Source organism: Heliconius melpomene, chromosome 13 (genome assembly GCF_056956725.1).
Source record: "Heliconius melpomene rosina isolate 202511_hmr_F chromosome 13, ASM5695672v1, whole genome shotgun sequence".
Taxonomy (NCBI): domain Eukaryota; kingdom Metazoa; phylum Arthropoda; class Insecta; order Lepidoptera; family Nymphalidae; genus Heliconius; species Heliconius melpomene.
The window spans coordinates 4785315-4811448 of record NC_140401.1 but is presented as its reverse complement, the minus strand read 5'-3'; the positions used below and the strand labels follow the sequence as shown (position 1 = coordinate 4811448).

General features: G+C 30.2%; 1 protein-coding gene across 2 annotated transcripts; it reads left to right on the top strand.

The window, feature by feature from the left end:
* The first annotated feature begins 1430 nt into the window (after window positions 1–1430).
* LOC146532599 (pancreatic triacylglycerol lipase-like) lies at window positions 1431–25841 on the top strand. 2 transcript variants are annotated; one of them, XM_085195843.1, is made up of 15 exons: window positions 1431–1570; window positions 18544–18707; window positions 18916–19036; window positions 19633–19780; window positions 21232–21384; window positions 21629–21718; window positions 21905–22040; window positions 22560–22772; window positions 22863–22938; window positions 23160–23296; window positions 23601–23662; window positions 23742–23818; window positions 23903–23972; window positions 24199–24323; window positions 24739–25841. In XM_085195843.1, exons 2-15 carry the CDS (start codon window positions 18560–18562, stop codon window positions 24842–24844), a joined length of 1662 nt encoding a protein of 553 aa, XP_085051969.1. In that variant the 5' UTR covers window positions 1431–1570; window positions 18544–18559; the 3' UTR covers window positions 24845–25841. The 2 variants fall into 2 exon arrangements, with proteins under 2 accessions (XP_085051969.1, XP_085051968.1); XM_085195842.1 differs by having other exon boundaries at window positions 22542–22772.
* The last annotated feature ends 293 nt before the right edge of the window (window positions 25842–26134 follow it).

The following is a 26134-nucleotide window of genomic DNA, read 5'->3' as shown; positions in this document are numbered from 1 at the left end:
AACAGTATTGATGAAAATAACAAATTAAATCTAAATAGATTGTGTGATAAATCAGCTTCACGCTGTAACCCGTACACAGCAGGAAAAGCAGAGAGAATCAAGTGTTAAGACACTCCGTTCCCTATTTGCGACGCATTGCCTCGACTCCGGAGGGAAGAAACGAAAATATAAATTTTAATAAATATTTAATTCGCGTTTCCCGTTCACAATCACATACATGGCCCTGCGCCACAACTGGCCTCATTCTCATAGATTGTTTGTTAATTTAGTAAATACTACTCTTTGGTACAAGTACTATTTTTTTATTCCCTTTTTTACTTTGACTCTACATTAATATACAGAGGAATACAATCAAAGAAATTAATACCATTCAAACTTTTTGATTGATATTTGAATTCAAATCCTTTGCCTAGTTAGACCTATTTAGTTATTCGTCAAACTAGAAGGGTTACATGTTTTGATAAAGTTTAGCCTTTTTAGAAGGTGATGATATTGAAATCATAAAATAATAACGTCCAATATTCATAAAATAAAATTATTTTCACGATTATCTTTATTGAAATTGCTGATACCCTTGAGAAAGTTGTTGAAAGCTCGTATAATAATGACCTTGCATTTATTATGTAATTGATGTAATCCTTTTATATTATCGTGCGCACAGGTAGAGTCGAGGGCTATATATAATAATATTTTTATTTTGTTTTGCTTTGTCGATAATTTAGATGAGAACAAAAATCGTAATATTATTACTAATTTCAATGTATTATTTCTCATAATAGCCACAGAATTAAATTGAATTGATGATCCTAAAATGTAGAATCTGATTATAGAATATTCTAAACTTTCCTTGGAGGGACGTACTTCATTTAGATTGAGTGACCACATACCCAAAGTGGTTGTGAATGGCTACAAGCAAAGAGCTAAAGCTCTAACTTAGTAAGATGGCTTTGTTCAGCAGTGAGGGACAACACAAATAAAAGTAACAAATTTTAAATATAAACATTTTCTCGAGTTAAAATGAAATCCATATTATGAATACGTGTTTTAAGTGCAACGCGATATCTACAGTTAAAAGTTTATTTGTGTCTTATACAATAGAAGACTTACAACATTCTAAGTTTACAATAACAAAGTGTTTAGAACGGCGCCCAAGTTAATTTTCGATCATAAACAAGTAATATCAAAACAAAATGTAACGTGACATTATTTTAGAGGAGAACGGCACCAGCCGAGACAGCAGACAGCATCTGCATTCACAATGTAGCGCCGGTCCCTTTGGCGTGTTACAGACCGACAGCCGAGACAAGAGAACAGTAAAGGCAGAACTTTCCCGCGCTCCACACGCGCGCAGCCGCTTGCGACACTCGGAACCGTTCCAAAATTACGTGATACCGCTTATAGACAATTTCCATTCAATGTGTATCTCCATTACAATCTCTCCAATAAATATTTAGACATTATAAAATCAGTTTGGCAAGATTCAGAAGCTTTTATTAGTGTCTTGTCAGTAACGAAATTTCTGTGTAGCAAAGACTTACAGTGAGCTCGTAGATCAGCTGATTGTGTTTTGGTGAGTGGTATAGCTTGTTAAATAGATAATAGCTAAGTAATATGTTATGTCGGACGTAAAATTTTCAAAGTGTGCTAAAAATATATATGTGAAAGGAGATAGAAATAATATGGCTGATAGTAGAGTTGGTGAGAACAGAATCACTCTTGACGTCGTCTCTTTTCTGTATTAATTAGAGTTATTTAGATTATGTTTTGTAAATTTAAATAATAGATTAATAAATAAATAAATTTCAATGCTTAATTTAAAAGAAAAAGTAATTTTGATTATATAAAAAAAATTAAATTGCTCATATCTAATATAATCTTTCAAAACTATTATTATTATTATTATTAATAATAATTTTAAAATATTAATGTTTATATCGGTAAAAATATAGCAACCAAGTGTTATATCACGCAATTAAGCCGGTGCACGCAAAAATCGTAATATGTATTCGTATGTAGCGTAGCGTTCCATCCGGCACGGCACGGCCGGTAAGACAGCCAACATTACTTCTATCGGAGTTGTGTTTACTATAGTAAATCTAGCTAAATAATTAGAGGAAATACTTCCGACTAATAATGAATAGTTGAAGTATATGAACGCAACGATATCTACGGCTGATTGCAAACTAGAACCACGTAACTGTAAAAACTGAGCGTTGCGTTATCTAATAGCATTTGTTGATACAAAAAAATAATTTATCGAACTCTTTCTAGTTGTTTAATCTATTAAAATAATTAATTAAATTGTCATGTTTTCTCCTTCTCAGCTTTACTCTGTATTCCGCATACAGCATGGTAGGCAGAGGGAATCTAGTATAGGAATTCACTTCTTCTTTTTGCCTTAATGACAATATTTTCTTTATTTTGATAAAAAAGAAAGAGAATAATGTTATTTATGACTTACAAATCTTTTTCAAATATGATTAGTATTCAATATGACTGTAATAATATGAAGCAAAATATTGTACACGTATACAAGGGTATATATACTGTATATTTATGAATGCTATAATATTATAAATGCACCTTTTTAATGAATGTTTTTTGCCGCTTTCGCTTTCTTAAACAAAATGGCATATTTTTTTTTAAACATATAAAAAAAAGTTAACAAATTTAATTTATGTCACTTTAATTTGATAAATTCAGAAATTCCTTTTGAAATACGTGTATCGAAGTCAGTGAAAGCAGTATGCATAATTTTTAGCGTAAAACATTATAAGTTAGTCACAGGCAGTTAAATGCAGTATGCAAATAAAATATATACTTTGCTCTATTTCATACAAAAAAGGTTAATCATTACAAAACCCGTTAATAGAAAAGTAGGGCTAAATAATTACTAGATACATAGGTACAGTTTAGCGATGGACCACGAAATGTAGAGTTCCATAAATATTGATTTTTTAGCTTCAAACCACATCCCGCTTTAAGTATAGGCAGAGGTAACTTAGTCTTCACTCCATTCCCCACTTTCTGGTGAATTTTTAGACGTTGTTTGGCTGAACTCAACGCCGCACTTGTCGAGGAAATGTAAGTAATTGATACTGAACTTACGAAGCAAATTATGATATAGTAGTACGAGTATATTTAATCCATACAGTAAACAAGCGTAGTAAATTAATAACAATAAAGTTCGTTACTGGCGATGTTTTATTGGGAACGGAGTGTTTGATCCAAGGTTCCCTGGTTTCCTCTGCCTTCGAAGTTCGTTACTTTGGTTATTTACTATAGGGTTTCTGCTCAATTAGTTTTCTCCTCTTAAATAAAATGACTACTTATCATAAGATTAGAACTCAAAAAAATACTTTTCATAAACAAATTCTTTTAATATTGATAAATAACAATTTCTTAGAACATATTTAAACATTTCTTTAATTTATTTAATGTAGTTTATCAATAGTACTACAGTAGTAACACAGCTGCTATGTACGTTGAATAGATAGCATATTGTTAAAAGTTACAGTTTATATTTTTATATGAACCATTGAGAACATTCTAGAAAAAGAACAACGAGGATGTTAACACTAATAACTTCCAAATTTACAATATGTAATGTATTCTTAAGCAATATGACCTCTCCAATACTAAACAATAAGTTTGTGTAGCAATTAATTGTGACCTTGTTTTAGAGGCTGGTTTTATTATATCATTTCACTTAAATATTATCCTAAATTCCTATCTATATGTTAAACTTCATCAATTAAAACGTCAATTAATAACGCTACTACTAAAAGAATTTTACTTTTTTACCATACCTTAACTACAGTAGTTAAAGTTATTTAGACCTTTGCCTAAATATTACTATTTCAAACAAGCTCGCTTACTTATTTCGCGTTTCAACGAGTCTAACTTGTTATTATCATTAAACTGCGTTATCTAATAACTTGAAAAGGGATAATTGTCCAATTAGGTACCAGTCAAGTTTAACTGTGGTTCACTTGTCATATAGTTCCTTTATGTTAATTACAATCTAAAAAGGTACAGTAATGTTTATTAATTTCTCATAGAATAATATAGTGAGTAAAAAAGGTTTCAAACAAAAAATATGTCTTATTTAAATGTAAAATATGTTTTGAATATTAATATACATGAAATTAAATGTTTAATTAAAATAAATCGTTATTTTTTAATTAAAGTAAAATAATGTAAATTATTTTAATGTAAATTATTTTACTTGTTAACATAATTGGGAATTTAAATGTATATACGAGTATTAACAATTATAATTCCATTCAATTTCGATTTAGTAATCTTTGCTATTTTTCACTGTAAATCTAATCAAATCAGCTTCACGCTGTATCCCGCTATATGCGGGATATAAATTTTAAATAAATATTTTATTTCGTCGAGTGGGGATTAAACCCACAACCAGTCGGTTTACAGTCACATCTTGTGCTCCTGCGCTACTACTGGTCTTACTTAAAATAAAAAAATCTTATTAATCTATCTTATAATTATTATTACTACTGCAATTATTATATTTACATCAATTATATATTACATAAAATTTTATTATCGCAAAATTTCACAAATTTAATTCTTTATTTAGGAAATAAAGCCAAATCTTTGTTTATGGAAACATACAAAAAGCTAAAAGTATGGTGGAGCAATATGTATTATCCATCTTGTATAAATGATTATGCGAAATATATGATAATATTTAGTATTTATAAAAGATTAGTTACACAATAGTGTATTGTAGGAGCCTTGGGTGTCCACTACGAAAGCCGGGCACGTGCGCGTGCGCCGCATTAAGCAAGTGTGCCCATATGACCACTCATATGCAACACGAATCGCTTTCTAATTACTGGAACCTTCGAAAATAGGAAAAATGTGAGAAAAATCAGGAAACTTTAATATTTCTAATTTTTATTAATATTAAACCTAGTAGTCTATCAAATATCGATTTGGTTTAATTCATATATGCAAATAGTTAACTTGGCAATAGAAATACTAATTATATTTCATAAATAATAGTGCTGTATAACTAATTGCCCCATTAACGACAATTTGGTACCAAAATAATAATAAAAATCTATACAGACACAATTAATACATTAAAAATAGAAGCTACACTATTTCAAGTAAATATGTGAAAAGAAAATTATAATACACAAAAGATTTTTTTTATGAATGGTAAAGGGAAAACTTTTCCACTTACATAGACTTGTAACTCCCAAACTGTTAATCATCTTGGGAAAGTGCTGAGAAAATACTGTTGCAGGCTGCATTCAGCTGTCAAAACGTGCAGGGATCAAAGATTGCGATTGCGATAGAATGAAATTATTGCCTTTCAGTAAATGTTACATATACTTGCTTATTAAATTACTAGTTTCTGCCCACAGTTTTAGCCACTTTAGATTTATATTTCACTGGTGTAATATTACGTACAAAAGTTTGTTAAATCTTTGAAATTTGTTTCTTTAGATTACGACCAAAAAAGAGTTATTGTTGAATGTTAATGAATTTGAAATAGTTGAGTGTAATAACTAAAGTAATTTGCAATACAATTAACGTTGCTTATACAGTATTTCAGAATAAAAGAAAGACATTTAATATTATCATAAATTATGATTATTTCATGTGAACTGATGTAATTTTAGTTCTACATTAGAACTATCAGATCCAAATAGGATAAAAATACTAATTTTATAAATATATAACTAAAGATTTTCATATAACAATAATGATTAATTGTTCTTGATGCATTAGTATTCGTTTCACATAATGCTCGACCGGTCTGGCGTTGTCCTTAAACTCAGTGCCTAGAAGAGCACAATTACAAAATGGATGATATTCTTCATCATAACATACTCGACCACAATAGTTATTCTAAAATATTGAATACACTTATACTTACATAAATTAGTAAATTCATTTACTTTAAGAAGTTATTTAGATAGAGTAAAGTAAATAGAACAAATCATACATTTTTAAAATTGCTAACTTGACCAAATATATGTTTGGTTTTTTTGGATACACATAGTACAACGTTGGGTTGGTATAACAAAATCAAATCAGCTTCACGCCGTATCCCGCACATCACGCTCAGCAGGGTAGGCAGAGGGAACCCAGTCCTAAGATACTTCATTCTTGACCCTCCGCCGAATTCCGGAGGCAGTGCGTGTTCAGATGAGAAATTCAAAGCCGCGCTTTGCCTCAACCCCAGAGCAAAGAAAGGAAATTAAAATTTAAGTAAGTATTTAATTTCTTCGAGTGGGGATTGAACCCACAACCAGTATGGCTTACAGTCACTCATTATACCCCCTAGTATTATATCAGTATAAGTGGAGGGCTTTTGTCTCTGATGAATACGTACCAGGAAGACCCACCAGAGTGTAAAGCTCACCGTTATATAACAGTTGCATTCGTGCCACCGCTGTGCATATAGGTATGCAAATATTGCGCAATTTGATCAAAGATTAACGTCCCGGCGACTGCAGGTTACTTTATCCATATATAATTTGTATAGTTAGTTAGTAGATGCCTATATCAATATTAGTTTAACTTAAATAAATATTTTAAAATATATTTAACCGTTCAAGTCAAAAGATTGTAAATAGTGAACATATAATAAACAAAATTATTTAAATGCTATATATTAGGGTAATACTTCAAACCTTACACATCTATGAAATGTAAAACATCTATCGTCATTAATTTCTTTTATATTTTTTTATTAAATTATGCTTATTCTATAAAAATATAGCTTGATATAAATAAGTTACACCATGTGACTAACGGTTTAACTTAACGTCGTCTCTAATGTGGTTTAAAATTTACCTTATAGCCCTGTCAAGGTTTCTAAGGCATTACACAACCTCAGAAAACATTATTTAATTAATGTTGCTTAAGTGTGGCTTAAAAATATTAGTAACTACTAATTTTTGAAGTGTTTACAATTCAGAAGACGATCGAAGTGATCGAACGCTTAATGGCCGGACATAGCCAAAATATATAAAATTTCTTTTAACGATATCAAAATGTAGCTCACACCTAGAGGATATAAAGAATATAAAGAAAGGAAACAACATTCATATAAAAATATAAATGTGTTGGTAACTACTGACATAGCTATATATTCGGTAAAGGCACCAGTTTGACCGCCACCACTACAAAGACGTTCACTAAATAACTTAAAACATCAACGGTAGAAGCTTATTCATTTCAGAATGCACTTGCAAATATATTTAATTTTACAAGCGTAGAGAATGTTTACGATTTGTGAAATGCATTTTATGGTAGCCGCGTCCGTTACGCTAAAAGGCTTAACATGTTAAAGTTACCATTAACCTAAATGCTCACTCCAAATACCCAGTGACCTTGACGTAGTTCCTTCTAGGCACGTCAAAAATGCTATGGTTGTAAAAATATGCCTCTACCATGGTTTGTGGTGGTAAAACGGTAACTGTTCCATGACAGTAAACTATGGATATGACAAAAAAATAATGAACGAGAGGTGTTCATGTGTGATAGCATCGTAGAGTTCATCAGATTTCTCAGTTTCTAGAGAACAGGCAGCTGAGTATATTGAAAGGAGCTTTTCCGTATTTTCAAGTATTTAAGTAGATATAAAGCTTGAGGTAGTACAAAAATGAAAAACAAAAAAGTTACTATGTTTATTTTATGTTTACAATTTAACTACAAAGAAAACTATTTTCCGCATTCGTTAACGAGCACCGAGAAGACTATAGTAACGATAGGTTATAGTCAAACAATATCTCATTGTGTTTTTACTACTGCTATTCTATTAATATTTAAGTACCTCGAGTCACGTATAGGCACAGCACGTGTACTCGACTCTATTTATTAATATTATTTTTCGCTAACTCTGTACATACACAAAAAAATACAAAAAATACCAACCATTCAGAGAATACCTTTATATATTGTTATATAGAATGTAGGCTGAATGCTTATTCAGGTCAGGACCTGGATGTTGTTCCGCCATGTAAGGTCTCGATGGAAAATGTAATGTAATGTTAAAAATATACAAACATAGAATATTTACCATATGCGAAAAATGATTCTACGGTCATTTCAAAGCAAAGCTACTATATTTAGATAATAAGTTTCTATTAGTAGGTAGAACGTGATGATATGACATTGACTTTAATATTTTGTTTAAAACTATGTAAAAAATACATCGGATCATTAACGACAACCAACACTTCTTACATACACATTGAGGTAAATATAAGTACGTGTCTTTTTATGTTAAAAAACCACAACGTCAATAGAAATAACTCTAATTTCAAGGACATTTTGTTACATTTATCAACATTTTATAAACAATATTAGATTATCAAACTCTTTATCATCATCATCATCATCATCATCAGAAATATGTTTTATTTTGTTCTAAGCAGTTTCATATTAAAATGAAACTTTTCGCCATTCCCAATAAGTTTACAAAAGCGATACTTAACTTTTTCATACACTTTGTTACATATCGGAAAGACCTCAAAAGTGGCCTAATGACCGACCTGGTACCACCGACCGACCTCAATTGATTCTGACATAACCATTACGTTGTAGGTTCTAGATCACCAAAAAAAAACTATTGTGCTCGAGCATAGTTCTATAACAAATTATAGTTTCCGTAACGTTGCATAAAAACCATACGTGTACTTTGTTTTCCAATTTTGCAACTTGACGTTTACTAATGGCTGTCTTTAGGCGGGATTATGTCAGCCGGTGCTCTAAATACTTCCTTGTACGTTGTGTTTATTATAGTAAAAACTAACGGACTACTTTCGTATAATTTTATTTTCTTGTGAATTGTTATGTAGGAAATTATATTGTTATATAGAATGTTATACGAATATTTATTTTATATTTTAATATTTTTTTATAGGTAAGCGTTATCTGACGCGTAGTTTGTCAATGTTTATAGGTATATAGGTATTGTAAGTATAGTTCACTCTTTAATTTTTATCAATTCTTCAAATAATTAGTTGTTATCAAATTAGAGAATTACTAATAAAAATAATTACAAATATGAACATTCCGCTGAATGGATATCATTTCATAGCCATCACTTTTATAGCCTATATTATATTTATTTATTGATTACCTATATTTTAATAATTTAAGTAAGTTTAGTTTCAAACGTAAATAAATATTTATTTAATTTCGAAATTTTATTATGTTATACACTAATATTTTTTTATAGTTAAGCGTTATCTGACGCGTAGTTTGTCAATGTTTATAGGTATATAGGTATTGTAAGTATAGTTCACTCTTTAATTTTTATCAATTCTTCAAATAATTAGTTGTTATCAAATTAGAGAATTACTAATAAAAATAATTACAAATATGAACATTCCGCTGAATGGATATCATTTCATAGCCATCACTTTTATAGCCTATATTATATTTATTTATTGATTACCTATATTTTAATAATTTAAGTAAGTTTAATTTCAAACGTAAATAAATATTTATTTAATTTCGAAATTTAATATATTAATAAAGCAAAGAAGAAAAGAGACAAGTAACACCGAGATAACATTAAGAATATCGTACTGTGTAATAATTCATGAAAGTACTATAAGTTCTTTTAGTTTACGTTTATTTTTATTTTTTAATTTAAATTATATTTATGGATAAAAATTCTAAATTAGACTAATGAATACTTTTAATAATATATATCAATGACTTAATAAGCATAATTAACATTAAGTGAGTCTCTTATAATAGAATATTGCTATCGAATTTTAATTAAAAATATGTATGAATGCCATTTATATTGTCTTAAAGATTTTAATTTATCGATAGTAATATAAAATGAATATGATAGTTTAGTATCGCATCAATATGAAAGCAATCAATTTTCTAATAACTTTCATCTGCTGCGGGTAATTCAATACAGTTTGCATTGAGAAGCCAGCTCTAGAGAAAACAAATACTTTCTCTGAGTGACTCCATCCTTCACAAATTGATACCCAAAGTTCAATTCAATAAGCATATATATGTTTAAATTCAAAGAATATGCTATTGATTCATAATTTTGTACATTTTTATTAAAATAATATACCGGAAAGTAGCAGTTACAATTAAATGATTTTATCGTCTGTGAATAAAATTTATGTCATTTAAATATAACGGCAATGAATACTACTACTGGCATTTTAAAAATTTATCATATAAATTAAATCGTTACATAACTTGTCTCTGTAAAATTATCTTTATCTTATTTTTACTAATGTTAACAAAAAATCTTATTATATAACAGACTTTTTAATTTAAAAAGGATAGTTGTCCTTGAGGTGTTAAAGTATACCTAATATATAAGTTTTAAACTGCAAATTTCATAGCTACCTTTAAGCATATTTTGTTAAAATCCATCATTATTCAGTCACCCTTTTCAAATATTAAATTAAAAAGATTTATTTTCTGCAAAATATTTTTCCTGTTAAAATTTATCTTTTAAAGTAAGAATTCGGGGGCGTCGTGATGCAACGGTACAAACATGTGACTGTAAACGCGACGGTTGTAGATGCGATTCCTATTTGGAGAAATTATTTGATATTTTCATTTCCTCGATTTTTAGTCACAGGGCAATCCAGGGAATCCAAGGTGGAAAATGGTGAACGGAGAGTCTTACGTTCGAAGAAGCGTGAAGTTGAAAAAAAAGGTCTTTTTCGTACAATAGGCATAAAGCATTTTAATTTAAAATCTCAAAAAACCTCACAGTACCAAATATAAAGACGACGTACATTTAAAAATAACTTAAAAAGTAATTGTTAACATCATGAAAGATAAAAATCATTTAGTGTGACCCAGTGGTTCGCCATTACTTATGTAACGGTGCCAGTGTGCAACCGGGAGCTGAGGTCAACGCAATGTTTACTTTGACATATAGTAAATTACCTAGTGGCCGACTCTCCTCTTTTGTTGTTGAATTTTATTAGTTGAATATTTTATTCCATACCACAGCTTCGATTATATTTCTAACTAGCGGAACTATGTTATTATTAATTTCTGTCTCCATGACTACGTCCTAGTGACGTCCATGCAAAATTTGAGACTCCTAGCATTTGTAGTAACGAAGTTTCATATAAACTTTCGACCTCAAAAACAACCCCTTAGAAGTCAAAAATCCAAATTTCCGTTTTAGCGAGCACCTACGTCCTAAAAATAACTCCTATGCAAAATAGTTTCTGAGATTTTGTGATGAGTGAGTGACCTTTCGATTTTATATATATAGATAGACCAGTGTAGACACTTCGTTCCCCACTTTCGAGCCAATGCGTGTTGAGTGACGGAACTTAAAGGAGGATTTGGATTAGATTTAAACAAAATAACACACAACCTAAGGTCCGTATCTATAAACCACTCACAACTTTGAAATCGATCTTGAGATACAGTTTTATCAGTTGCACATATCAATGTGTAACTATACAAACATAGAACAGCAGAATATTTAACGCTCGATATAAGACAAATATTTAACTTAACTGTTTTTAAATTGTCATTTCATATATTTTTTTTTATAAAAGCAGTAAACGTTATTTTACTGCTATCATTGAAATTTAATAAGTTAAATTTAAGAAAAATATTGAGAACGAGCACGCTTAAGTAGAGTTAAAAAGTTTTGCATTACAAAAACTCAGGTCGTTTACACAGAAATTTCGTATAATGAACATTCGTTACAGATTATTGCTGCATATTTATGCTTAAACAAGTAAAGATTTCTCTTGTTGACCTCATTATTAATATTTCTAGAGAATAAAAGAACGGTTTCACCCTCGGATCTCGCAATTTCTCCTTATCGGTGGTTATAGAAAACTTAAATTTTTTTAGTGCGAAACAATTCTCAATACAAGTGGAAAAAGGTACATATATATCTTTTTCTATATATAACATTATGCTATATACATATTTATATTTATTTATACGCTCGAAGTAGCAGGGTGTTATTACAATTTAGATTGTCAGTCAATAGTTAACTATGTCAAGGAATATTATCTCTTATTCATCATAGATATTGATTTACTTGAACGTATTTAGTTCGTTGGTGCGTCAAGGAATGTAAAATATTAAATTTCCACACAAGAACCTCAGTTTGTCTAATGTAATATACGTTTTTTAAAATAAATAAGATATTTTTCTAGAAAGTAAAACATGAATCAAGTTCATATTTTTAGAAGTTTATTTGTGCTCAGTTTTTAAAAACTAAGAAATACGTCGCCTCTTCTAAAATACAAACCAATTTCATCTATTCGGTATTGTGGTGGCTTTACCTTTACCAGTTATGAGCTTTCTGTGTAAAATACGTTTAAAAGTGACAGTGACAAGTGCAAGGAGAAAGCGTCAAGTTCATTGCCCCCGAAGATAATTTAGCTTGAAATATGTTATTATTAATAATAAATATATTTAATAGGTTAATATTATATAGGAAATATACTCGGATATTTGAATTATTAACTACCTGCCTGTATGTCACATAATGATAATAATAAAAAAGGAAAGGTTTTTCAAGATAGATAAGATAAATTCTAATTAGTTAGTTTATTTATTATTCTCTTTTTAGCCTGTATTTGTATGTGTTTACTTTGTCAATCATTTATTTATTATAAGATGTTATAAATATAATTTATTTATTAAAATCGTTCTTATGTCCTTAATAAACTAGACTACGCTTTAGAGTGGACCAAGTGCCTTTCTCGGACTTGTATTTCCACTTTCGCTTTATCAACATTAAATGAGGTTAAGCTTTAGGTACAGTTCTATTCGGGACTTTGATCTTGCTTTTTGTCTTTATAAATTATTATACCTAGGAATACAGTATATTTTTACCATATCTATATGTGGTAATATATATTTATAATATTAGATAAAAAAACAAAAAGATCATTTATATTATAAGAACATTGAACTTCTTAAAATTAAGATGTCAAGGTTTGCTAAATACAAATAAATATAATAATGAATAAAAATATATGACCTCCGACCATTGACTTTTTACAGACATTACAGATCGGGTACAGTGAGCAAAAAATACATAGTTTTATTATGAATTAAATTTCCAATAAAATTACTAATTTATTTATTTTTAGTTTATTATATATTTCATTCAAAGTTATATATAAGAACCAAAGTGAATTCTTTATTCATAATGTTTACCACACCAAAATGAGCTAGGTTAAACAAAAATATTATGTCACTTTTGTTTTGTTAATCAACATATGTTTAGAGATTTTTGTTATTATTTTGTTAATATTCCGTTCTACAACATTTCTTAAGTCATAATCATCTATTTCCTAACTCGAGATTGCAACAATTAAGTTTATATAACTCTATCTTCTAGACGTCTAAAACATTTTAGTATACACGCATACATACGGAGCGCGTTGAAATCTTTTACTAGAGTTACCTAACTTGTATGCTATAGTAACTTTATATGTTAAAATTTAATGACTTTATTTGCAATATATTTATGAAAAATGTATTTAAGTAATTGCAACCTTCTCAAAAGTGGTTCAGCATATATCTATAGCCTGAACACTATACAATTGAAAAAATCCTTAAGTAGACGTCTTAGTGACCATAGCTACACTTGATATTATTATGCGCGTATTCGACGCACGTTATTTCCTGAATGTATTTATAAAGCTAGTGATGCAGTCACTAACGTTTATTCATTTTGTAAATTATGATAATAGGAAAAACCGTTTATATGTTAACCTAGTCGAAAATATTATTCTATTGAGATGCTCCGTCCACTTTGAGACGATTTCTGGAGGAATTCCGTGTTGAGTGACTTAACCCCGCGCTTTGCCTTGACACCAGAGCGAAGATATTTCATTTCCTCGAGTTGGGATCGAACCCACACCTAGTCGCTTTTACAGTCACACTTTGTGCCCCCGCGCCATGACTGGCCAATCTCAATTATTAATAAATAATAATATAAATATAATAACAAACGTATAGGCGACTGTATACGTTATCATATTAACATAATATATTATATACATGCTATATAAATGATTTCGATATATTGACCTAACGATTCGATTCAACCTTGATATTAAAGTAGAAAGGTATTTGATGGGTGGTCAGTTCTAATAATAATGTAACAATACATCTATGGGTGACATATTGGGTAAAGTCAACATTGTTGGAAGGTTATATTATATTTAAAAAATTATTAGTCACTAATATTTAAGTTTTGTTATTGACGCGTGATGTTCTTATTTGTTCTTAAATTTTACGCTTACTTGGGACGTACTTGGATCTTTACTAAGTAGGTCAGTGGCAAGTTATATTTTTTTTATTATGAATTTAATACATGAATGTTACACAAAAATGTTTTCAATTACATATAAACAATTAAGGTTTTTTTCACTCATTACTCATATTTTTTGGTATTAAGATTACCTGAAATCTACCTATATACCATTATATATATATTGTTTAAATTTTGTGATAGATTTACCTTATTTTATTTTAATTGAATGTCAATTTCAATTTTGGATAAATAAATAATATCTAAATAGTACACATTCCGTGAAATATATCTACATACGCATTTAGTATTAAAAAGGTAGGTAGGTAAAAGGTTGTCGCTCCAATAACCATTTAATTCGTATATAAATTAAGAAACATGTTTAATCAATTATGAATAAATCAATGCGCTGTATATTAGTACAATTTCATGCAATATAAAAAAACTTCTACTATATCGAATCGATATCGAATATCTCGAGGAGGGAAATTTATGCATATATCATTTGAAGTTTACATATTTTTTTCGTGTTGATGAATAATACAGTCCTCATAGTTATACATACGTTATCGACATTTATTTATATAATATATAACTATGGTATAAATGGTCCCTTCCTGTGAAACAGTTTCCGCACTGAGGCAGACAGCGAAGCGAGTGCCGAGAGTCCGGCGATAGCCTACGGGATCTACTGTGGGAGAGTTATGGTGATCTTCCTGCAACTCATTAAGGCTGGGAGTGCCCTAGGAGAATGCAATAACTGGCCAGCCAACGAGGCGCCGTAGTAATTTGCGCGAGCGATATTGCCTATTATTTGGTAGAAAGGGTGTCCGTTGAGTTTTAGTAGCGTCCGTCTGTGAGGCATATACCTGTCTTTTGCACTGGCGGTCTGCGTAAATGCATTTCCCAGTGAAAAAAAAGGCTTGAATCGGGTTACACGGATGTGAGTTTGGTTGTTTTCCATTAAACAGTTACATCTCAACAGGTGGCATACTCTCCTAGAAAACCATATAATACAAGTAACTTCTAGAACACGCGCAGCGAATTCTTAACCAACCGCATATTTGAGCTAAATACCAAATATGTACTCGTAATCAGTATCTATGTATTCTAAATATATTTATGTTTATACATACATAAAGTATTTTGTTTTTTTTATCAGCTTTATCCTGCATGTAACAGGGTAGACAGAGGGGAACGTAGTGTTTAGACACTCTGTTCTCCACTTATTACTAAGATTGAACAGTCCAAAAATAAAATTGCACTATAAAGTCCCTTTTATGACATCATTTATTTTAAGTGAGTCACATTAAGACATTTCGCTTACGTAAAGGCCGTCAGACTGTTTCTTACGACATACAATTAAGTTGACGGCAGCTTAAAGCCTTTTCACAACAAATGTAATGTTAATAAACTATGAATAATTATACTATTCTAATAATATTGCATGTAGAATATACAAGATTTTTATGAGGCCAGTCAGCGCAGGTGCTCAAGCGACTCTAAACCAGACAGGTTGTAGGTTTGATTTCCGCTGGGGAAAAGAAATATTTGACGCGACGTTGAGATTCACTACACAGCACGCAAGCCTTTAGAGTATAGCGGAAATTGGGGAACGGAGAGTCATTATATGACGTTCCCAAGTTCCTTTTGTCTACCTTATCATGTGCGTGATGTAGTGAAAAAAAAACCATAACAATCTACAGAGACATTAGTGATTATAAACGACTAGAGTACTCTACAAAAGCAACGCTTGACCTACCTCAAGACGATAATTTACCCATTATATCGTTAGTTATATCAGAGAATCGTTATTGCGTCATAGAGGAAGCACTTCCGCTCTCCATAATGTGGAAGTATTGATTTTATTATTCTAATTTCTAAGATGATGTTATGCTTCTTCAATTGATACACTTCACTATTACCAGATCGTAATTTAATTGAATTGAGTTAGCCAAATATAAAAAGTGAAAGTTGTAAATATTTGTGCTATCAGACGAATATTACTTTCGATAAAATAATTGTTTTAAAACGGTTGACGCATGTCTAATTTATTTAATGCATGCCTTAAATAATAGATTTGCTATAAAGAATCGATTGCGTAATTGTTAGCTTAAACTATTGAATAATATTAATTAAAAAACAAATGTTTTTTTTTTATAAAATGTTATAGTGGAGGAAATTTACAGATTATAAATCAACGATTGTAAATAAAAGTTAGCCTAGCCTAAAAAACAATAAAAATAATTGACGTTTCTTTTTAATTGTTTATTTGGATAAAATGTATATAAATAAAAATATAGTCTTCTTTAAAGTCTTTAAAGAGAAAAGACAGAGAAGTCTTAGAATATATAGAGGCTTATGGATACTCGTGATTTTGAAGCCTAGCTAAAAAGTTAGACAAATTATATTATAATATAGAACCATTGTAATTGTTAATGAACTATTCGGATCATATCTTCATATAACCACCTATTGTTATCTATACTTTCAGTAGTTTATTATCACTTAATTTACACACTTCTAGAAAATATCTTTTGCAAAAAAGTATAACAATATACAAGAAAGTTAAATAAAATAAAATTAAATTATTACCAGTAATAATTTTACCACAAAAGCTCACATATTGCTGATAAAGTCGGTAATTGCCACAAATATGTACAGGTACATATGACTCAAGAATATCAGTGTATATTTTAGAACGTGAGAGTTTTTTATACAATTTTCTTTAACAATTGTGAAATGTAGGAAGCGATTGTTTGGACTAGATGTTACAATTACAAAAATAGTTAAAATTGTTATGTTTTGTGACTAGTTTATAATTTGTGTAATATATAAGTAATAATAAAAAATAATATAGAAACATCAAAATTTTAAAGGCTGTCGTGACGCGGTCGGTACATTTGATTGTAAGCTCAGTAGGTTGGGTTCGGTGTTCTGGGGAATGTTATCTAATTAGACAAAACGGGAGGCTCTACCACTAAACACGTAATGTCCCTAAAGTGCGCAATGGAGTGTCTTAACACTGTGTTGTATGTTCCATCAATAAATAGAAAAAATCGAAAAGCTACGTTTTACCACTGTTTGTGTCTAAGGAAACTTCATATAAAATAATTATGTGCTGTTTATTATTTTATTTATGTTTATACATTTTAGCTATATTAAGCTACATTAATAGTAGAGTAGATTAGAGTTAATGTAATGACGAGTCCGTCGTAGTGCAGAACTTCAAGTCTAGAACTTCGACGCTCTGCCTACCCTACATATATTATACTACTGATAAAGTGTGAAGCTGATCACATTGCTAATGTAGTGTATGAACATTATTACTATTACATAAAATAATAATTATTAATAATAACATATATTTCTTATGTACATTCGATATAAAAAAATAGAATCGAAATGCCTAATAACGCACTGCGGCAAGTCATAATGATGCACATAAGCAGTTGCGTAAGAAATATAACACGCATGTCTTCCGCATGCCAGAGCCGAGTCGAGTATTGGCGAGGAGCTGAGGAAATTACTCGCTCGTACATTATAATAAACGCGTTAAATTGGTCATTACAATTGATTTATATGTATTTATCGTAATAATGGTGCGTGCATTGTGTACTTCAACTTACAAACTTATATAGCAACAATAAACTCATTTTTTTTTCAGCTTTATATTGTGTTCCGCATAGAGCGGAGAAAATGGAAATATTAAATATTTCATTTCCTCAAATGGGAATCGAACCCACAAATTGTCGCTTTTACCTCTGATATATAGGTATTGATAATATTAATTTGGTAGCATTTATTGATATAAACAGTTTTTGGGCTCCGTACATCAAAAGGAAAAAAAGAAACCCATTTTTCTGTTTGTTTATATATTAGTCTGTCAAAACCGTATCTCAAGATCATGTAAGTGAAATCCAGCTGAAATTAATATTAATTATCTAGGTATATGGTCCATTCAAGCACCGAAATTAAGTTTCTAAGTCAACGCTATCAAAAATTACTAGCACATATGCATAGCTTTTGCTGTATATTGTATAAAATTCACCATGTGAATAAAAGAGAGTACGTCCCGTCCCGACAAAATTATGAAATTTGGCAATACGTGAAAACTTTCAATACAAGCAAGAAAATATCGAATAATAGAATTTTATAAGTATTTAGAAATAGAAAACATTTAATATAACAGTCAAGACAGACTCCCATTTGACCAGTTTTTTTAAATCTTTTTAATATATTTTTTTATTTTTCAGGTACGATAGAAGTATTATGCGACGGCTTTACTTGACTGACAGACATTTAAGAGTGATGTTATGGTGCATATTGCTGGGCTTGCAACCAGCTTTCGGTGGCATATTGGACCCCTTTAATTGGGCACGTTCCGACAGAATAGAAGTAAATATACCATGGCTGCCATGTAAGTATTTGATTGCATATCTTCTATATAGTCCTTTTTTATTATTAGATATGAGATGAATATTCATTTTGGTCTATCGTTCCAGAAATATATGCATATACATTTTATTTAGAGTACAATTTTATTATTTTATATTAAAATTGTAATTAGAATAAATGAAAGAAATTTGAGTTAAATATAATTTAACTATGTTGACATTTGATTACAGTTGAAAATGAAACTAGGTGCTATGATGAACTAGGATGTCTAAACATAACGCGTAGTTGGTACCATTTAATTCACCGACCGTTCAACGTCTTTCCACTGCCTAGAGTCGTTATTAATACCAGGTAAGAAATGTGTTTCATTTTGAAATTGAATTTTACAGCAGGCACGAATATGGTCTTTTAGGTAAAAAAAATACCTTCACGCTGTTTCCCGCACGTAGTAAGTAGGAACATAGTGTTAAGATACTCCATTCTCCACTTTCCGCAAAGTTCTTCGAGGCACGCGTGTTGATTAGCTGAACTAAGCCAAGCTAAGAGCTAAGAATTGAAAATATTAGTAAATCTCATCCCATGAGCGGGTACCGAACCCACAATTGTCTCACTACAGTCACATCCTTGTGCTCTTGGCGCACGACGGCCGCATCTATTAAACTTAATAGATAATATATTATAATAAGGTAGAATATGTATAAAATTGATAAAAAAATATACCTTCACTTATAAATGATTATTTCTTGCAACTTTGCGTTTGTCGATTATATAAGCTTCTCACGTCTCTAAGTTGTTTTGACATGATGAGAAGGATTGTGTCTGTGAAATAATAATGGGTACAACTTTGGCAACATTTTCCTTTTTTGAAATAAATTATTATACGAATGATGCAAACCTAGCTGCGTAATTACGAAATATCTAATTGAGATTTGTATTTTTCATTTCAGGTTTATTTTATACACAAAAAAGAATCCTACAGACGGACAAATTTTAAATGTTAATGTTAACAAAACTGTTATTAAATCAAATTTTAGCCCGAAACGTCTCACTAAAATGATAATACATGGGTTCATTGATACCCCTCTATCTAATTGGGTAAGTATTGATATGTTATAATAACTATGTTTTTATTTTTCAGCTTAACGCTGTATTCCGATCATGGCAGGGTAGGCAAAGGTAACCTAGTGTTAAGATACTCAGTAGCCCCCACCCGATGAATTCTTGCCTCGGTATCAGTGCGAGAAAATAAAAACATTAAATATGCCATTCCTACAAGTGGGAATCGAACCCAAAATCGTCGTAGGCCCACAACCGCCTCAATTACTACTATACTATTCAAAAGTTTTTATTTTATAATTTTTAATAATAGGTATAATTTTAGTTCTTTTATACTTATTTAAATGTTCAAATGTCATGTCATTCTCAAATTATCTCTTTACAAATCCTAAATAATAGTTGTTCTTACGATTATACTCAAAATGTAAAACGTGTTCGTGACGTTAATTGTTTCAAATTTTAGTTTCTTTTCGTGGCTTTTACACTTGTTAATTTGATTACAGCCGAGTTTTTTATTACATAAGTTTTATGTGTACACCTGTAGTACATTTACAACATAAATTTAATGTTTTTGTACTATAAAATTGTTCGTTCGACATTTTTCATATCTACATTAAAAGTAATTGAGAGCCTACTGAGTAAGTCGCGTTAATTTATTTTTAATAGTTCTAAAGGCCGTTGTTTTAAATCGAATTCGTAATTTTAGCCTAAAGCTTTAAATTATGTATTAAAATTATGAATTTAAGGTGCTTATATTTTTTTGTAATGTTTATATAACTTGTGTAATTAGAATTTTGCACATTTATATAACATGCATTGTTGCCAGAATGGCGATAGTCCGTGTAATACGTTAATTGGTATAAAACATTTTTTTTAGCTTCATGTTGTATCCCGCTTGTAGCAGGGTAGGCAGAGCCGAATGTTAAGACACTCCGCTCTCCACTTTCTCCCTTGAAACTTGTGTGCCTGTGGCCTCCTGATATAAAACATACAATAATAAAATTTTAAAATCAACTTCACGCTTTATCCCGCACACAGCAGGCAGAGGGAACCCAGTGCTAAGACATTCCGTTCCTTACTTTCTGCCGAATTCTGGAAGCATTGCATGTTGAGTGGCAGAACTCAACGCCGCGCTTTGCCTCGACACCAGAGCGAAGAAATGGAAATATAAACGTAAATAAATATTTCATTTTCTCAAGTGGGGATCGAACCCACAATCGTCGCGCTACCCTTGTGCCGCTGCGCCACGACGTACTCAAATTTACAAATAATAATAAAAAAATAATAAAATTTTAAACATACATTTAATCGAATTAAATGGTTTGACCATGATGTTTGTGTTATATTTTAACTTACGTTCATTGCGGAATTTCACTTTCTTTTTTATTTTTGAGCTTGCACTTCTTATTTCAGTTCTTAATTTCGTGTTTGTAATTCTTTTATTTGACAAGGTATATGAAGTGACTATATTTTTTTGTATTTCAAAACAGGTTAGTGAGATGAAAGACGAATTGGTGAAAGCTGGTGACTTTAATGTTGTTATTGTGGACTGGGCGGGAGGCAGCTTGCCTCTTTACACTCAAGCGACCGCCAATACGAGGCTAGTAGGTCTCGAGGTGGCTCACTTCGTGAACACCCTACAAGTATAACCTATTAATTTTTTATTGTCATTTAAAATTAAGTGCTTGTAAAAATTTTTGCAAAATATTTTTTTCTTTAAAATAATATCTTTTTATCTTATAATATTTAGTTTATAAAGTAATTATTTGTTACTGCTATTGAACTATATAATAACATTTTTTTGATTATTTTGCATACCAGCTTTTGTTTTAGCTACTAAGTATGAAAAACTATCGTATTTTATTTATCTATTATTTAAAATTTCAGAAAGATCATGGTTTAAATCCTTTGGATGTTCATATAATAGGTCACTCGCTAGGAGCGCATACTGCAGGATATGCGGGAGAGAGAATAAAGGTATTTGTCTAAGTAAATATTAATATAAGTACTTTAGTACATATTATATTCGTAAGATAAATTAACTATTGTAATAAATTAATATTTACGCAGGACAGAGAGTTCACTCACTTCCTATGTAACCCATACATCAAGTTTGTAACAATAAATTGCATATTATCTTTGATTTAGTTTTAAATATTACAGGACTTGGGAAGAATTACTGGGCTCGATCCAGCTGAACCCTATTTTCAAGGAATGCCTACTAATGTTAGATTAGATCCAACTGACGCACAACTCGTAGATGTTATACATACAGATGGCAAAAGCATTTTCTTATTAGGTAAATTATATATCTATTTATGTAATTATTTAGTATTTTGTGTAAATATTATAGATATATTTAGATTACTATTTAATGTATATAATATTATTATTTTATTGTCAGTTGAGATGTTATTCTTTTTATACATAATAGTGTATAAGGTACAAGATGTACCAATTACGTAAAATTATTTGGAAACAAAACGTTTTTTTTCATTTGCCTAACACACTTAAAGATTATCTCAACTGATGATTTTTTTTTATTTCGCTTTATATTAACACCTATATATTGTACATGTCCACCATTCATTAATATTAGCGTCAACAGAGGTTCCATGTGAGCTTATTGCTGTTGTTATTTAATATAATAACACTAACAATATACAAATACTTTTATGTATTTTATATGTAAATATTGCCAATATGCTAAAATCATTAGTTTGTATATATAGTACATATTTTATTATATATATTATTGCTGGTACTAATTTATCCACGTGTTTATTCCACGGTGCGACAGATTTTGTGTTTATGGCAGGATATGGGATGTCTCAGCCTGTTGGTCATTTGGACTTCTATCCAAACAACGGAAAGGAGCAACCTGGTTGCGATTTAACTGAAGGGCCATTGATCCCTCTCACATTAGTGAAGCAGGGCTTAGAAGAAGCTTCTAGAGTTCTGGTCGCTTGTAACCACGTGCGAGCTATAAAACTTTTTACAGAATCTATCAATGGAAAATGTCCTTATATAGGTAAAGGATTGATATATTTAGTTAATAAGTTTTATAAGAAATTTAATAAGAATAACAGGATTTTATTAAAGTATATTTATTATGTTTTAGGACACCAATGTCCATCATATCAACATTTTGTATCTGGTAAATGTTTTCATTGTGGCCACGGCTGCGCAATAATGGGGTTAGTATTGCATCTTGTAAAAAAAACGCACAGCAATAAAAGAAAAGTATTAAAAATAGTTTCTTGTTAGCGACAACGAGTTTTGGATCTGTTTGTAACAGTCGTTTAACTAATCTTTTTTTTTATTTATAAATCATTAAAATTATTATTAATATCTCTTATAGTGCGACCTTTTATATAAGAGAATAATATAAATTAATATAGTTATTATATTTTCTCAGATTTCATGCAGATAGTTCACCAGGTTTAATAACGAACAAAAACAATCAAACAGAAAACGAAGTGTACCCTTCGGAAGAACAGGACACTATTGGAGCCAAGTACTTCCTTAATACTGGAAAAGAATTGCCATTTTGTCGTATGTACACATTTAAATTAAAATATTTAAAAAAAAAAACATTTTTGCTTATTTTACTATTTAAAAATTCTAATTTAAATATTTAATAACTTTGATTTAATTTTCAATTTTTATCACGGTAACACTTAAAATTGATTGACTAATTGAAATAATTGTATTCAGAGCGAAGAAATGAAAATATTTAATTTCGTCGAGTGGGAATCGAACTAGCAACCTGTCGCGTTTATAGTCACATGCTTGTGCTCCTGAGCTACGACTGACCTCAATAATAATTTATTATGAAAATATATTTTTAAAATTTCAGAACGCCATTACAAAGTAGTAATTCACTTGGCAAATCCAAAAGGCGCCGAATCGTGGGTACAGGTAAACCAAGTGTTTCTTAATGTATCTAATAAAATATTAGTATTTTCTTTACATATTTATAAAGATGATATTTTTTTAGGGATTTTTGAAAGTGACTCTACTATCGGACCGAGGGGTTATAAAAGGAATGGATCTCACACCTAATAATTACGTAAAGTATGGACGTTGATGTTTAGCATTTATTTTCTATATTTGTACATATTTTTATTTTATTTTACCAGTATGGTCTATTTTTTTCAGATTAGAACATGGGACTTCATACACTATAGTTGTAACTCATCCTATGGATTTAGGCGGTAAAGTTAGAAAAGTAAGAAACATAGATAGTATCAATAATATTTATATTTTAACAGCAAGGAAACTTGTACAATATTTTTGTTATATTATGAAATCTTGCCTATATAAGTAGAGCCTAAAATAAAAAAAAACTTAAATATACTAGTTAGACTTAATTTACACTGCAACAGAATTAGCAAATTATATCAGACTTTTATAAATGTATTGTCGTTTCAATAGATGTCTAATTTGTATTCCAGGTGGAGCTGTCGTGGGAGTACGACATGAATGTACTGGAGCCGCGATCGCTTTGCATTTTGTGGTGTAACGACCGCTTATATGTTAAGTCTGTTCTTGTCGATCAAATGGAACTGCCGACGAGAGGGTACCCGTTTATTGTTCATTTTTCAGCTAAACAAACTTATTGACTATATGCATTGTTGACGAAACATATTTTTTTATTTTTAACTATTTAATTTTCAAGACAACAATTGTAAATAATATTAATTTTAGTTTCTATAATTAAATTCTACAATTAAATTGAGGCTAGTCTTGGTTGTGGCTTCGAACCCCACTCGTGAGGTTGAAATATTTATTTATATATTTATATTTTTATTTCTTCGCTCCGGTGTAGAGACAAAGCCCAGCGTTGAGTTTCGCCATTCCATACATAATGCCTCCGGAATTGGGCGGAATATGGGGAACGGAGTGTCTTAACACTAGGTTCCATCTGCCCACTCTCGCACTGTGTGCGAGAGATATAAAAATAACTCACAAATGTAATATAAAATAATTTACAGAAAACGTAACGTTGACTTCAGTAGCAAGCTATGCACGCCGAAACGCGAATTCGCCGAAATACCAAACAGGGGTTCAGCAAGTTTCTACGACAACTGCAACAGATAGTCGTGCCATATAATTGTAGATCAATTGAATAATGCTTTAATGCCTTAATAATAAACTATAAAAGAGCGGGTATTCTATTAAACATCCCACAGACAACATATATAAACAGCTTTTTGACAGAATAAAACTCAAATAAAAAATTAAACTCGAACTCGAATGAAAATCAAATTGCAATGGCGTAATTATCATTATATGTTGTGGTAATTGGAACATCGACTAACTTTTTGTGTTTATTATTTAGGCAATTAGTGTCAGATCACATAGACTTTGAAGGTGATTTGTGATGTATAGTTCCAGTGATATTAATTACTGTTTTCGGTTCTAAATTGTATAAAAATAATTGTAGGTAACTATATAATAAATTAATTGGCAAAGATTTATTAACATCAGGCTACATGTAAAGTACACAACGAATCTTAATTTAATACAAATTTAATTTGAATAGTATTTAATAATATTTATTTATAATTATTTAATCAATAAAATATGGAAAACAATGTCTCTCTACAATACATGCTTTAAGCATTTTCTTAGATCATCTCATTTTGATGTTACGTCTACGATTTAATTAACAGTATTAAAAAAATAATTGACAACCTACTCGACCGTTATTTGAATGTATAAAATACACATCTTTATAATATTTTCTCTTTTATAAAGGACATGGTATGTATATACATATTTAAATACATTCATTACCTTAAGTGTGCGAAAAACACCTATATATTGTATACGCCTACGTGAAAATTTTCTAATATTTATGAGACACTCAAATTTGGTAAACCTCACCTTTGGTGTTCCTATCTAAACCTTTTATATACCTGCCGTTGGACGGTAGGTACAGGCGGGGTTGGCCACTAGGTATATTAGTTTATATTTTAATATATTTTTTGTAAATAGTTTTCGCTGTAAATACAAGTGTACGTGTATATTAAATATTAATATTCTAAGAATGTTACAATACTCTTTAAGTAATAAAATATTTTTTTAAATTTTGTAGATTATTTTATTTCCACGTCAATAATTAACAAATACTTAGTGGTAATGAATTTTTAACATGTATTGTAAAAAACACAGCAAGAATCAGAGGCCATTTATAAATGTCACGCGAAGTCGCGTGTCATGATCTTTTGACCCCGTTCTTGTCACAGCTGGTCACATTTGAGTGACCCTACTTAGTGTGACGTCACATATTTTGCAATTTCGTGCTTACTAATTATTAAATTAAAATAGCAATGTGGAAATTATTATTGTTTACACGCATTTCGTGACACTGATATTATATTTGGA